At 40.4% G+C, this 13,330-nt stretch overlaps 1 protein-coding gene across 1 annotated transcript in view; it reads left to right on the forward strand.

Annotated features, from left to right (window-relative positions):
* The window catches only part of PRKAR1B (protein kinase cAMP-dependent type I regulatory subunit beta), a 101,279-nt gene that overhangs the window by 68,870 nt on the left and 19,079 nt on the right, over window positions 1-13,330 (forward strand). The window contains exons 8-9 of the mRNA XM_050906039.1: window positions 7,477-7,537; window positions 11,100-11,221. Coding sequence (XP_050761996.1) covers window positions 7,477-7,537; window positions 11,100-11,221 — 183 coding nt within the window. The remainder of the gene's footprint in view (window positions 1-7,476; window positions 7,538-11,099; window positions 11,222-13,330) is intronic.

The raw sequence follows: 13,330 nt of genomic DNA on the forward strand, positions 1-13,330 counted from the left end.
CTTGCTGCTAAAGAATTGAAGGGACAGATTCACACGCCTTGTAGCCTAGAGGTAGTTTCAGTTTCAGCGTTGATGAAAATAGTGGTACCCAACATCATCCAACCCTGTGAGCTTTCAGGTTTGGTCATGTGTCCATTACCATCTGACAGCAGCCTTCAGAAGATGAATATTTGATGCAGAGACAGGATTTTACTAAAAGGGTTTAAAGCCCCAAGTGGAAAAGACTGTGTTTTCAATGCTAGCTTTAGCCATACATAGAACTTGAATATTACGGATATACTTCTGTTTCATTCTAGTGTAGTGCTAAGTGCTTTTCAAATTAATTTACATATTCTCTGAACCAGTGACCGCTGTACCTTACCTAGCAAGCTCAGTTTCTGCAGTTGATGAGACCTTTAACTTAACACGGAGGTGTTTTTTCTCCTTCTCTCTCTTCTTGTGGTTTTTTACAGTTAGGGCCATTAAAAATTGGTGGTCTGTTGCATTGCATTAGATACTCAGACAGTGTAATTGTGGTATTCCCAATACTTAGATAGGAAATATTTCAGGTAGCATGGTGAATTAATTGCTGCAGGTATAGAAAATGTCCAGTTTTAAGTGTTGTCCACGGTGAATGCAATTTACCCATCCAGATCACATGAATTCTGTCATCTTTTCCTTTATTTGTCGGTGCAGCGTGGATAATTTCTTTGCTGTAGGTGAAATGAGACACCTGTCTTTGTGCATTCGTGTGAGGGCACATTCGTGTGAGGGCAGGTTACAGTGGCTCTCCGCACGTTTCCTCCAGCCCAAGAATTAATTACATCATGTTTCAGTGGCTGCATTTCATACTTGAAGCTAACTCCACCATTATGTGGCTGGTTTTGCTGTACTCAGTTTCAAGATGTAGTAGTAGCTGCCTTTCAAGTCCCAGAAACATGGTTTCCTGCCATTTAGCCTCTAACCTTATGTTTCTAGAAAGTTGCTGGATATTTTGGATGTAGAAATGCTTCTGCCTTTAAATAAGAGGTAATATTGTTTAGGATATCTTTTGAAATATATCATTTAAGATGGTTTTAAAACTTGAGAGCAAGCAGGTTTTTCTTTTTTATTTTCTGTTTGCAAATACTTTTGTCCAAGGGATCAACAACCTTTTTCTCCCAAAGATATGTTTTTTTTCTGTAGTCAGATAAAGCCTCTCCATAACCCGAGATAGTTTTTTCTTTCGTCTGCATTCCTTCCCGGCCATGACCAGCCCCATGTTTTCTCAGTCTAGTGTTGAAATTTTATTCAAGTTGTAAATATTTGTTTGCAAATCATGCCTTCGGATCCACACTTGCCAAAAAGATTTTATCCTGTCATGAGACACTTGCCTCTCTACCTCATTTCTCCTTGCAGGCTCTGTTTTGGTTCTTTGCTTTGCATTTAGTAATTTCTAGTTTTTGTTTCTGCTTAGTGCCATTTTCCCCACTTACGTGTCTCATTCATCCTGACTGGTTTATGGTATGAATAAAATGCATCTCAGGAGGTTTGGGAGTTTGGGTTTTCCTTTTTTTTGGATGGACAAAGCCTGATGCAAAAAGTTCCTGCTGGCTTTTAGTTACACTTGTCATCTATTTATTATTTAGCCTGTCCCAAAGGAAGTTTGTTAAAACAGATATATTTCTTTATATTTCATTGTCTCAGCTTAGGTACCTTGATGGCTTGAAGGTCACATTCAAGTTTGTTTTAGCAGCTGTGATGATTGTAAATGTTGAGATAGTTCTTTTTGTCAGGATTTGCAGTGAAATTGCTTGGCTTTCACTGCAGTCCTTGACAAGGTATTATACCATGAAATTCATTGTACTAGATGGATTACAAAAAACACTTCAACATGTTCCCCCCTCAGTACACTCACAAATTACCTGTCCATCTGTGTGTTCCATTTATTTCATAAAATTATCTGTGCTGACTTGCATACTTTTCACTGTTGTAAATATTTTTAGGTATATGTTCTCTGTGTGTGCACACACCAGCACACACACACACACGTATATATTCTATATTTATTTACTTACATTCTTCTGGGAGAGATGCAAAGGAATTTTTTGCCATAGGATTCTCATGTAATTCAGTTGCTGAAATGTTGCTGCTCTTTTCTTTGCAATTGGGATTCAAGAGCATTGCGGAGTGGGGAACATCCCAGGGTAGTACAATATTTGTATTCTAAATATAGCAAATACCACAAATACCAGAGAAGCAAATGTCTGTATCCCAACATCAGATGGATCCCCCAGACAATTCAGTTCCCAGACTGAGGAAATTTGAAGTATTAATTTCTTGTAATTTCTTCTTTAAGAAGGCTTGATTCAGGATAATTTAACTATCCTTTACTTCCCAGGGTCCAAGATACCTGGCTCTGAGAGCAGAGTTGCATGGGATATAATACTTTTTGCCTATTTGGCAAACTTTGCTCACAGAAAGTGAGTTGTAATATTGGGATGTAAGTCATGACAAATCAAGGTTAGTCAGTTCCTATGCTATGCCTCATTTTATTTATGCTATTTTGGCTTTGTTTTACCATCTTTTCACAGCTTTGAACCTGGGAACAAGTTCTTTAACAAGTGCCTTTTTCTACTCAGATAAAATAAAGTCAGAAGGACTTCGTGTTGCCATAAAACGTAGGTTGCGTGGTGGCCAAAACATAAAGCAAATCCAAAGCCTGCAATCCATCCGACATCTGTGCAGTCTAGCACTGGGATCTTGCGGGCTATTTTGTTTTCATGGCCAGTATGTATGGTGACTCTTTCTTTCATGCTCCTGTCAGAATGTACACCCAAAGCATCATTCAATATCAGGTTTGTGCAGGGATTAAACAGGGCTGGAGCAGTCCAGAAGGCCATTCTGGCACCTCCTGCCAGGATAACTCTTTTTATTTGAAACTTGAGCCATGCTTTGCCTTTTGGTAAACATTTGTTTGGCTTCTTACTGAAGGTGGGGATTTCTAGGAAGGACCTGATCAACTCCACCTGAAAAAATGAAGCGAGAAAGAAGACATGAAGAGTGCTGGAGGGACAAAGCAAAGAGGCGAGCAGAGGGGAAGAAAGACAGAGACCGGACTGGAGGAGTGGGAAGAAAAAATGGAAGAAAACAGGGAAAGTGAAGAAGGAGCAGTTGGAAAAGAGATGCAACAGTCCTATTCAACAAGACCTGTTATAATCTCTGGGGCATTCATTTTTCCTAGCCTGTGTATTGCTAAAGCTAAGCCTAGGGCTTGCTACATTTTTAAGTGGTGCTAAAACTGGCTTTGAGCTCTTTTCTGGGTGGATTTGGCAAATGCAAGTGATCTCGTTTCTCCTTGGGACTGTTTCAGGAAGGAGCACTACAGCTTAAAATATTAACGAGTCTTCGTAGTTAGTGGGAACCACTGTCTTTAAGAAGATGAGCTTGTGCATGACAGCTCAGAACCGGCGAGAAAGTGAACAAAGGAAAGGGGGGAAAGGGAGAAGCAGCGACTATTAAAATAAGATATTAATAGGTTAGAAAAAGCAGAATTAATAAAGACTTTTAAAAACATGCCATCAAGAACCCTGCCAGTGCAGAATTATTCATGTACGTTTACTATTGTTTTTATCTGGCTCAAGCAGTAAGATTTCTACTGCTTCCCTTGGGAAACTTTTCTGCAAGACAATAATTCCTACCTTGGGAAAACTTTTTTAATATTGATCTTAAATTAGATTTTCTTAATTTTCTCCTATTACTTTGAGTTATGTCAAGTTATGCTGTACTAAATTGCCCTCTCTTTCTGTCATATATCTGTAGATGATTATCACTGTCTACTTAAAACCCTTGCAACAATGCATGCTAGCTATGAGCATGACATACCTATGATCCCAGTGTTGAGCTAAGATATACAGGCTGAATTTGTTTTGCTCCTTCCTTAGCGGCTCTCCCCAAGTGTTTTAGCATTTCTTCAGGCTGTGTTTCGTTTGGGAGCACTTTTCGGGAGAAGAGGTACCAAGACAGTGTAGCATGCCAGGCGCTGCCACATCTGAGCCACGGAGATGGAGCCTCTCAACTTAATTCCTGGATGATGTCTTTGAGTATACAGACCAAAATAGCCTTGGCTGTGTTCTTGTTGCAGTCCGAATGTTGCAACTGGGTCTTACCTACTGTCTGTGTATCTCTTTCAGCTTTACAACTTTCCAGTCTTCTTCCGTTCGTCAAACATCTGTGCTTTGGATTTTTTTTCTTTGCATTTCTTAGCTGTATTTTCCAAACGGAAGCTCATTCTATTATTTTCTACTCCCATTTCTAATGTCTCCACGTCCTTTCTTGTTATTTTCCTGTTCTGGCAAGCTTTCATAGTATCTCCTAGTCTGCAGATATCGTTACTGTCTGATCTGTTGCTGCTTCTAGAAGATCCATGAAAATACTGCATAAAACCAGGCTTAGCGCATGTCCCAGGGAGCGCACTGGTTGACACTTCTGCAGAAGTGACTTGAAGGGTAGGAGAAGAGGTTATGATGGTGTTCGTGCCTGTGGCCTCAACAATTTGGGTAAAGCAACTATACCAAATAAAACAAATATAAAAAGGACATCAGGAGTCAGCAGTGACATTATGCCTGTGGGAGGGGATGAGAGGGGAATATTAGACTGATCAAGGAAGCTGGGAAGTAGGCATGTTCTCTCTCTGTTTCATGGGGAGAAAAAGATGATTAATACCAATGGAAATAAGCACATGCTTTGGTTGTTTGTAAGATTTCTACTGCTGGGTTGTTTCTAGCTTACATTAGTGTTCTCTCAAAATCTCTTCCCTTCACTCTGCTTGTGAAAGCTTGAGCAGGAAAACATGCCCAAGTGAAAACAATGTGCGTGAGGGTGAGCCAAGCTTCTCCTTTCTGGAAGAGAAATTGGGATCTGGTTGTGCTGATTGGGACCCAGCCTCGTGTGCTCTGAAAATGCAGAGAAAGCTTCTGTGCCTGCCTGGGCACCCTTAGGTGAAGCTCTGCTGTTGGGTGGCTCGTGCCACCCTGGGGGCTGTTTTTTATCTCCTCCAGGAGAGATGGAGGCTTGGATGGAGCCATCCTGCAGGTTGAGTCACGAGCCATGAGTTGGGTCACCTTGGGTTTCAGTGCATGTGCTGGGAAATAGGACTCCTAAGCCTCAACCACTAGTTCTTCCCTAGGCTCTTGTTCTCCCTTACCTTTGTGGTATCATTCTGAGACATGGGATATTTAAGACAGTGTAGCTATGCATTAAGTGGAGTCCCGCTGAGGTTCTAGATACTATCACAATACAAAAAATGATAACAGCACATTTAATTAGTTCTTTCCACTTCAGTTTTGCTTTTGCACTTGTTTTCATGGTGGATTCTGTACCGCTGCCCTGGCTTAGTTTAGCCAAGACATAACACACCCGTTTTCCTGTAGGAAGTGACGGGCTCTTGCTCTCCGGGCCAGGCAGGATGCCTGCAATTCTTACCTTCCTGGGTCTTGTCTGCGTCTCTAAATACTCGAAGTTGTGGTCAGGCGTCGCTTATGGCTACTGATTACTGCTTCTTAAAATTCATCTGTGTCCGCAAGTCATTTAAAAAACATTTTCCACATCTGTCCCTGGGTGCCCCAGCCCATCAAACTAAACCACCAATCTGGTTTTCCACAGCTGTCAATTTTGCTGGTCTCATTTCCACTCGATTGCAGGGAGGAAAGCAACAACTGCGCAGTGTCCAGTTTTCCATCCTTTGTCTCACAGCGAGCTGTCAGGATCTGGCGTGGTTTGCAGAGCCTCCTCCGTTTGAAGTTCTTTTTTTTTTTTCTTTCTGGCACTTCAAATGCTCTCGGGGGCCCCTGAAGTTGAGAACCAGGTTTGTCAGACAGAGAGGTCAGACAAAGGTTACCGATGCTATCACTGAGAGGCGAACTGTCATCACCAGACTTGGAAATTATGAACGGAGTGTGGAGGGGGAGACCTCGGTAGCTGGTGCTGCTGCTGATCCAGAGATGCCTGGGAAGAGTGGCAGCTCCTGACGGTGCTGCGGCTGTTTCGGAGCAGGGGTGGCCCCAGGAGAGGGGCGCAAATGGGAGCTGTCCCCAGAGGAGAGCGCCCGGCAGCTTCTGCTGGTGCTGCGGTCAGAAGCTGGAGCCAAAGCCTGTTGATGTTGGTGGAAGGATTCACGTTGCTTTGGTGGTCATCGGATCAAGCCCCACCTGCACAGCACGTGTAGGAAGAGGGACAATGTTTAATTCTTAGTTATATCATTGTACTTGAGTACACCAGCCTTTCCCATTTTCATAGCTAAAGCACTTCTGAATGCTTTCACAGTGGAGGGTAAAATGTTTCTTCTCCTTTTCCTTTCTCTATCCCCACTTTCTGCCTCTTCTTCAAGCACTTACCAGTGCTCACTTGGAGCAGGAGGAATAGAGAAGTGGCTTTTTCTATGGCAGACACTGACATTTGCTTCTGTCTTTTCTGCCCAGCCTATAAGTAGATGCCATCTTTATTTCCCCTGTCTTCAGAAGATGAGTGTGTCATCTTTGTGCTGTACTCCTGCCTTGTAGATTTGACTAGCAGGCACCAGGCAGCCTTCGATATCCACAGGGAATCTACCCAGGCAGAAACGATGCGAGCTGTCATAGAACAGTGTGGAATAAACTGCACGGTACCAAGGAAGACCCTGGAGTTCCTCTTTGGTACCTGGGAAGGTTTTCAAGTCATTTGTGTCACTGCCGAAGGAGTTAAGGATGAATTAATTATTTTTGTATTGGTAAAACTGTATTGTATTTATTCATACCTGAATCTCCTTCAAAAATGCGTGCTGGAATGGCTACTCCTGGTTTCTGTCTATGGTGATGAAACACTATGTAAGCAGAAGGTTTCTCAGTAATTTATCACACAATAAAATCTTAGTAGAGTGGGAATGACTGTGCTGGTGGCTGCACATACATTGATGGATTGTCTGATCCAAAACGCTTAAATCTTGTTAAAATAATAATATGAATAGGTTACTCAGCAGTAACAATACATACAACGCTATACAGAATATAAACCAGGCTTACAGATAAATGCTTTTGGCATTAAAGAGGTTTTAACCTAAAATGATGGGACCCATGAGGGGGACATTTTACGTTTTATCCTACTTTGTAATTGTAAATTCACTTCTAGCAGGGCCTCATTGGTAACAAGATATATATCGAATTAGCTAAACAGTTAATTGATGAAGCTCTGGCTTTAAAATGAGTGCCTGTAAATAATGGATACAATTCATCCGCGGTGTCTAGTAACACCAGTGAAGTCAGTGAAATTACACCAGGATTGAATTTGATTCCTTCTGTCTTTGCTTATCAGCAATACAACTTGCCCAGACATTTTATGGGGGAACATTTGCCTTAGGCTGTTTATACTGGCTATGCTTAAGATTTGGAAGGGGAGGGGAAAAAAAAGAGCAGCTGTAGGAAGAAATCACAAAAATACTTTGTGTAATGTTCTGCCTCCTTTTTCTCTCTCCTTTAATAACAGGGCAGCACGCTGAGAAAGCGGAAGATGTATGAAGAATTCCTGAGCAAGGTCTCCATTTTGGGTCAGTTGCCCTTTGGACTTGCCTGTTAGTTCCTCTGTTATACATGTTGGCAGAATGAATTTTGGTCTTTGATGGCACGATGAAAGCAATGGTGGTCAAACAGAAGGTCTCATGGTTGCGTTGTTTCCGAAGGAATGAAAGTGTAAAGGGCCCTTTTTAGGACTTGTTTTTCTCATTCTTTAATATGCACTGAACATGTGTTTGAAGGACAGATCTTTCTTTAAATATGGGAGCAGGCATGCACTGGTAACCTTTTGGTAGCTGCTGTTGCAGTAAAGATCATATGGATAGAGGAGAAAGCAATGCAGAGATATGAATTTGTCATAAAGTCTAGTTACATCCTTCCATCCTTCCAGGTGGCAGGTGAGAAGCTTTTTCCTGCAAGAATACTGTATTTATGTGCACTAAACAAACTAGCCTTACAAATCAAAACGGACTGATTTTTTTTCTTCTGTGTATTTTACAGCCCCTGTCTCACATTCTTAAAACATCTGTTTAGCTTCTTGTCCTTGGATTTTGTTTCCCTTTGATTAATGTGATAGCCACAAAATCTGGACATGTTCTTGATGGCCTTCAGTAGGAAAAACAACAAACCCATAATGCCTGACCAATCAATCACCATTAGGAGAACAAAAGCTTCTAATAAGGAGGACAGTGTTAGAGAGTACAATGAAATGTTGATTCTGTAGGAGAAACATCATGTTTCTGCTGGGGCTATTTTGAAAAAAACAGTTCAGGACTAATTTGCTATATAATTAAAGTATTTATATTTCTACTTAAACAATTTCCGTTTCTTGTTTACGGTATTCATCTACCATTCGAGCTTAGGTACCTGAAATATGAGAGTGTCTTAGTGAAAATATACTTGAACTTCTGAGAGGTGCTATACATGAAATTTTCAATTATATTTGTATGCTTAAAGTAAGGCCAAGTGTGTTGCTCACTTATTAATGAAGTTTTCATCATTTAAATGCCTTCTTTTATGCTTAATTTAAATCTTCCTAAATTAAGAGCACAAATTATACCAAATTACAATGAGTATTTAAAGAAAAAAGGTTCTCTGCACCTGCAGTAATGAGGAGCAATTACAACAATGAGACATCTCAAAACAATTTCAGAGTAGAAAGGTTATTCAAAGATGTGCTTCCTTAAACATGCAGTTTGCAAGGTAATTATATCCTAGTTTGTAGTACGGCTTCTGAATCTCAGTAAAAAAAGAGGAAGGACTTCAAGATTTGAACCTTTTTTAAGGACAGAAAAGCAGTGGACAAAATAACGCATCATTTCAGGAACATGGAGAATTTAGGCGAAATGTGTAAGGACCTATTTTGCATGTCTAAAAAGTAGATGACACCTGGGAAACAGAAAGGTATTTTGGAAATCTGAACATGGCACTGAGAAGTCAACTTCACTTCATGCCTTAATGTGGTCAGAACTCGGTGATTTCTTGGTGGAAAAACCTCTACCTGCTTCTTATATGTATTTTTTCAAGGCCTGTCTAGTGTCTGTAACTAGCCATATAATTGTAAGAGTCATATTTTTTAAATAATCTAAGGATTTTTTAGGTTATCAGTAGCTGCTTATAGTGTATCAAACAAGATATGAGAAAACGAATTGTTTTAAATCTTTCTTCTGGAGTTTAATTAAATGTAAAGCCATGAATTGATAGGTACAATTTAGAAATTGCAAAAAATTGCATATGGTCTACTTTATTTGGTGCTTGACTTTAACTCTGCAACTAAAACTTTAGGAGTTTTATCATGTACAATATTCTATATAATGCTCTGTTTGCAAGAATCATTAACCAATGTATTTGGAGTGGTACAATTCCCTTAGACAAAAGAGAGACACTTCGTGACTAGAGCTAGAATTAGCTTTGAATTTTTCATAAAGCCAACTGAAGAAGTTTCAAGAGACTCTTTCTTTTCATTGTTAATTACCAAGTTCTTTTAAAAAAAAAAAAAATGAAAAAGCCTACTCTAGTCTGCATGAAAGAGTTTTATGCTTATTTTTAGTCAAACAGAGCACTTTTTGAATGTTGCATTGACAATATGGGCTTGGTCTTTGATATTAATGCTTCTGCAGCAAAGGTCACAAATACACCAGGAAAGTGCATTAGTGATTATAGGTGGGGAAAATATTAGAAATAATAATTTCCCAAACAGCAACAGAAAGTGGCATAAAAACATGAAGACATATGTGTGTCAGGCAACGCAAAACTTACCTTTGGTACATTGATCACTTTGATCTGATTTTGTTACCAGACTCAGTGTGCGCTTCTGAGCTCAGCCAAAAGGCTTTTTAACTTTTAAAGAACAACTCTTTCACCCTCACACAATACTTGTAAGCAATATTTTGAACAAAGTGGGGAAACCAGAGCTGAGAGAACAGCCCAGATCTAATCCTGGTATCAGAAGCCATGTCTTGACCTATATTAGTTCAATAATTCATAATAAGTAAGAATCAGCAGAGCTCTAGTACATGAATTTTAGCCCAGCTTTTTGAGGCAGTGAAGGTTGTATCATTGTATTATCTGTTTTTTTAAATAAATTTTAAACCTGTCACTTCTTTCAGTCAAATCTAGTAAAAGTAGGGAAGTTCAAGTACAATTCATTGTCTTGAATTCTCATGCAAATGGGTAGAGGAGAGAGACACAGGTTGGCACCCCTCCTCTCCCTGAGGGCAGGAGAGGTAAAATTCATCCCTTAGCAAAGGCAGGAGGAGGAAGGCAGCGAGCAGCCCTGGATGAGCTGCTGTGCAGGCTGTCTTTTGCCGTGTAGGTATCACAGGGGATTTGTGGCAGCTGCAGGTGGGTGATAAGGACACCAAGCCACAGGAAGCAGGCTGTATTGGCTCCATTGCTCATAAAACAGACCGGTAATTTTTTCTTATTGAAGTTTACTTTTAAGTTTTAGAACTTTTCTCTCTAAGTGGGGGAACGAAAAGAAAAACACTTTGTAAACCATCCTGCTGGCAAATGAAACAGAGGTGCCACTTCAAACATCCATACTGAGCCTCTGGTCTCACTGCCACCCGTGCTACCAGGGTCTTGCCGTTGGCCTCAGTGGTGCGTGGTCTCACCCACAGGGTAAGAGTCATCTTTTAGATTGGCACTGTTTCATCGCTTATCTAGCAGGCCATCAGTAACCGGCTGAGAGCAACTCTGACGAAAAAACAGTAGGACTTGTTCTGACATCTGGTGTGGGATGTGGTAAGAGAATCCCAGCGCTCCCATATCACTGGTATCTCCAAACAGCTCCTAGGCTGCTCCAATCCGCTGCAGCATCAGGGCAGCGCAGATCAGATCGCAGGCGTAGGGAACCGGAGCCAACTTTTCCTGTCCAACTTTTACGATTATTATCTGGGTGATTACTAAAGTCTAAGACACAATGAATAAATACATTCATGTTTCCCAACTGGAGGTTCGTGCAAAGTGCCTGGGTGAGAGAAATGTTTCTTTTACAACAGAACCAGGCATAGCAGAGCTGTCAGTTTAGATACGAATCTTCAGCCAAAGTTAGAGTCTTTTTATAATAAACCTTTATGATCTTCAATATTTTAGAGTCCCTGGACAAATGGGAGCGGCTGACAGTGGCTGATGCACTGGAACCTGTTCAGTTTGAAGATGGAGAAAAAATTGTTGTGCAGGGAGAGCCCGGTGATGACTTCTTCATTATTACAGAGGTAAGATTGGCATCCTGATGAGTTCTGTCATTTCCTGGTAAGGATCAAGACTTTGTATTAAAAGACATTTGGGTTCAGTTTAATCTCTTACTTCAGCATAAATCTGAACTAACTCCACTCAAACCAGGAGAATTACTCAAAATTCAAATGAATTCAGACACCAGTTCCATGGAAATGTCTTAAGTGGGACGATCCCTAATTTCCAGTAAATTGAAGACTCAGAGGAATTTTGAGGTGTGTCTAGTGTCTTTACTGTTTGAAGGTTTGTTTTCTACATGAGATTTTTCTTGTTCCAAATTGCCAATACTTCAGCCAGGCTGGCCAGCCACACAGTGCATTGATCATTGTTCCGAAAGGGACTTACAGGGGAAATCACAAACAAACATCTGTAAACTGGAGCAGACGACCTGATCTGAAAATGGATAATTTGTTCTTTGTTTTGCCTTAAACTCAGTCCAAATGGCTGAGCCATTTTCTTGTTTACTCTCACACAGGCAGACAGATCTGTCAGGCAGCTGAAAATGCTGACATCTTTTTGGGAGATTATCTGACACTTCAGTTCCACCATCTCACTTCTGCAAACAGATGCTGACGGGGTTTTTCCTCCCTCTCTGACATAAATATTTGGATCCTTGGTATCTCATACAAATACCTCAGCGCTGTGATATAACAAGTTATAAAAAGGTATTAGAGAGACTCAGACTAAGAATAACAAGACAGTATTAGGATATGATTGTCTATGTATTGAAGTAGGAGCTTTTCAGTACCAGCTGTGAGTGTTCATACACAAATATATAGACTGGGAATTACCAACATATGGCTCTGTGGTGACAGTTCAAGTGCACATGCCAGGCCAGATGTTACATGACCAGCAACGAGGCAGTGGTGGCACAGGAGCTGGGAGGTAATCTGAATCCCTCACTGTGGGAGAAGGTGGGTCAGATGGATGTAAGGAAGCTGGTATCATTGTGTTGTCTTGGGATCCAGTTGTATGTACACAGAATACATCTCTGGCTCCATCAGGCTGCTGTGTTGTGATGTGATTTAGGAGGAAAGAGACCCTGCCCCGCTCAGGTGATAAAGGGCTTGTACAGCACTCATTCCGCACTAAACCACTACAGATGGTTTAGAGGCCAACAGGTTTTTCTTTGCTTGCTCCTTATCTGTGGATTTTTGGATAGGTGCCTCTATCCAAGGCAGCCAGAATTTGGTTCATAATCAATATCTGACACTTAAAATTCCATTCTTCTTTCCTCTTGAGTGTTGGAAATATGTATTTGATTTATGAACATAGTTTCTCTTCTGATGCTCATGAAATTGTCAGTGCAAATAACTGCAAATACAGTTAGACACTTAAGGAACTTTAAATATGTGATGAGCAGTGCCCCTTCAGAACAGTAGTGTCAGAATAAAAGAGACTAGATATTAGATAGGGAATTTTGGTTTGTTAACAAGATATTTAGTATCTAAGAAAAATTTAGGAAATAGAACTTTTTTTCAGAAATATGGAATTTTTATTTCTACTAGTGTTACTAAGTGTGCTGTTATTCCTTGCAGGAGCATGAGACTAGGAAAACCTAATTTTCTTAGCCATCGAATCCCATGTGGAAAATTGGCAGCTTGCTTAAGAATTACCAAGGACCTTTATTTTCCCCCTCTTGATGGAACAGCTGTTAAGACTTGAATGGGTAGAAAAGTATTAACACTGCATACTGCATTATCATAAAGTATCTGCTCACCTCACCCTTCCACTATAAATCTAACATAGTTTCTCACTTTGGAAATTGCCTATATTTTTCTACATTAAAGAATGAACATCCAGTATCAACTATTTCTTGTGCTGCAGTAGTATTTCTGCCTGCTCACACGTAGTTTAAGCTTTGTATTTTAAACTTGATTTCACAGGAGTTTACATCTTTGATGTTAAACTTTCCTGCAGGAGAGCTGATGCGAGCCGCCAGGAACACATTATTCTACAAACTGGTTGAAAGTAGTTTTGGCTGGTTTGTTGTCACAATATGTTGAAAAGTCATTAGCTTCTTTCATATGTTTTTTGATGTTTGTGGCCTTATAATCCAAAACACTAGAAATGCAGCCAATTTGTTTGGC

This window comes from Gymnogyps californianus, chromosome 15, assembly GCF_018139145.2.
Source record: "Gymnogyps californianus isolate 813 chromosome 15, ASM1813914v2, whole genome shotgun sequence".
In the NCBI taxonomy this organism is placed as follows: Eukaryota; Metazoa; Chordata; class Aves; order Accipitriformes; family Cathartidae; genus Gymnogyps; species Gymnogyps californianus.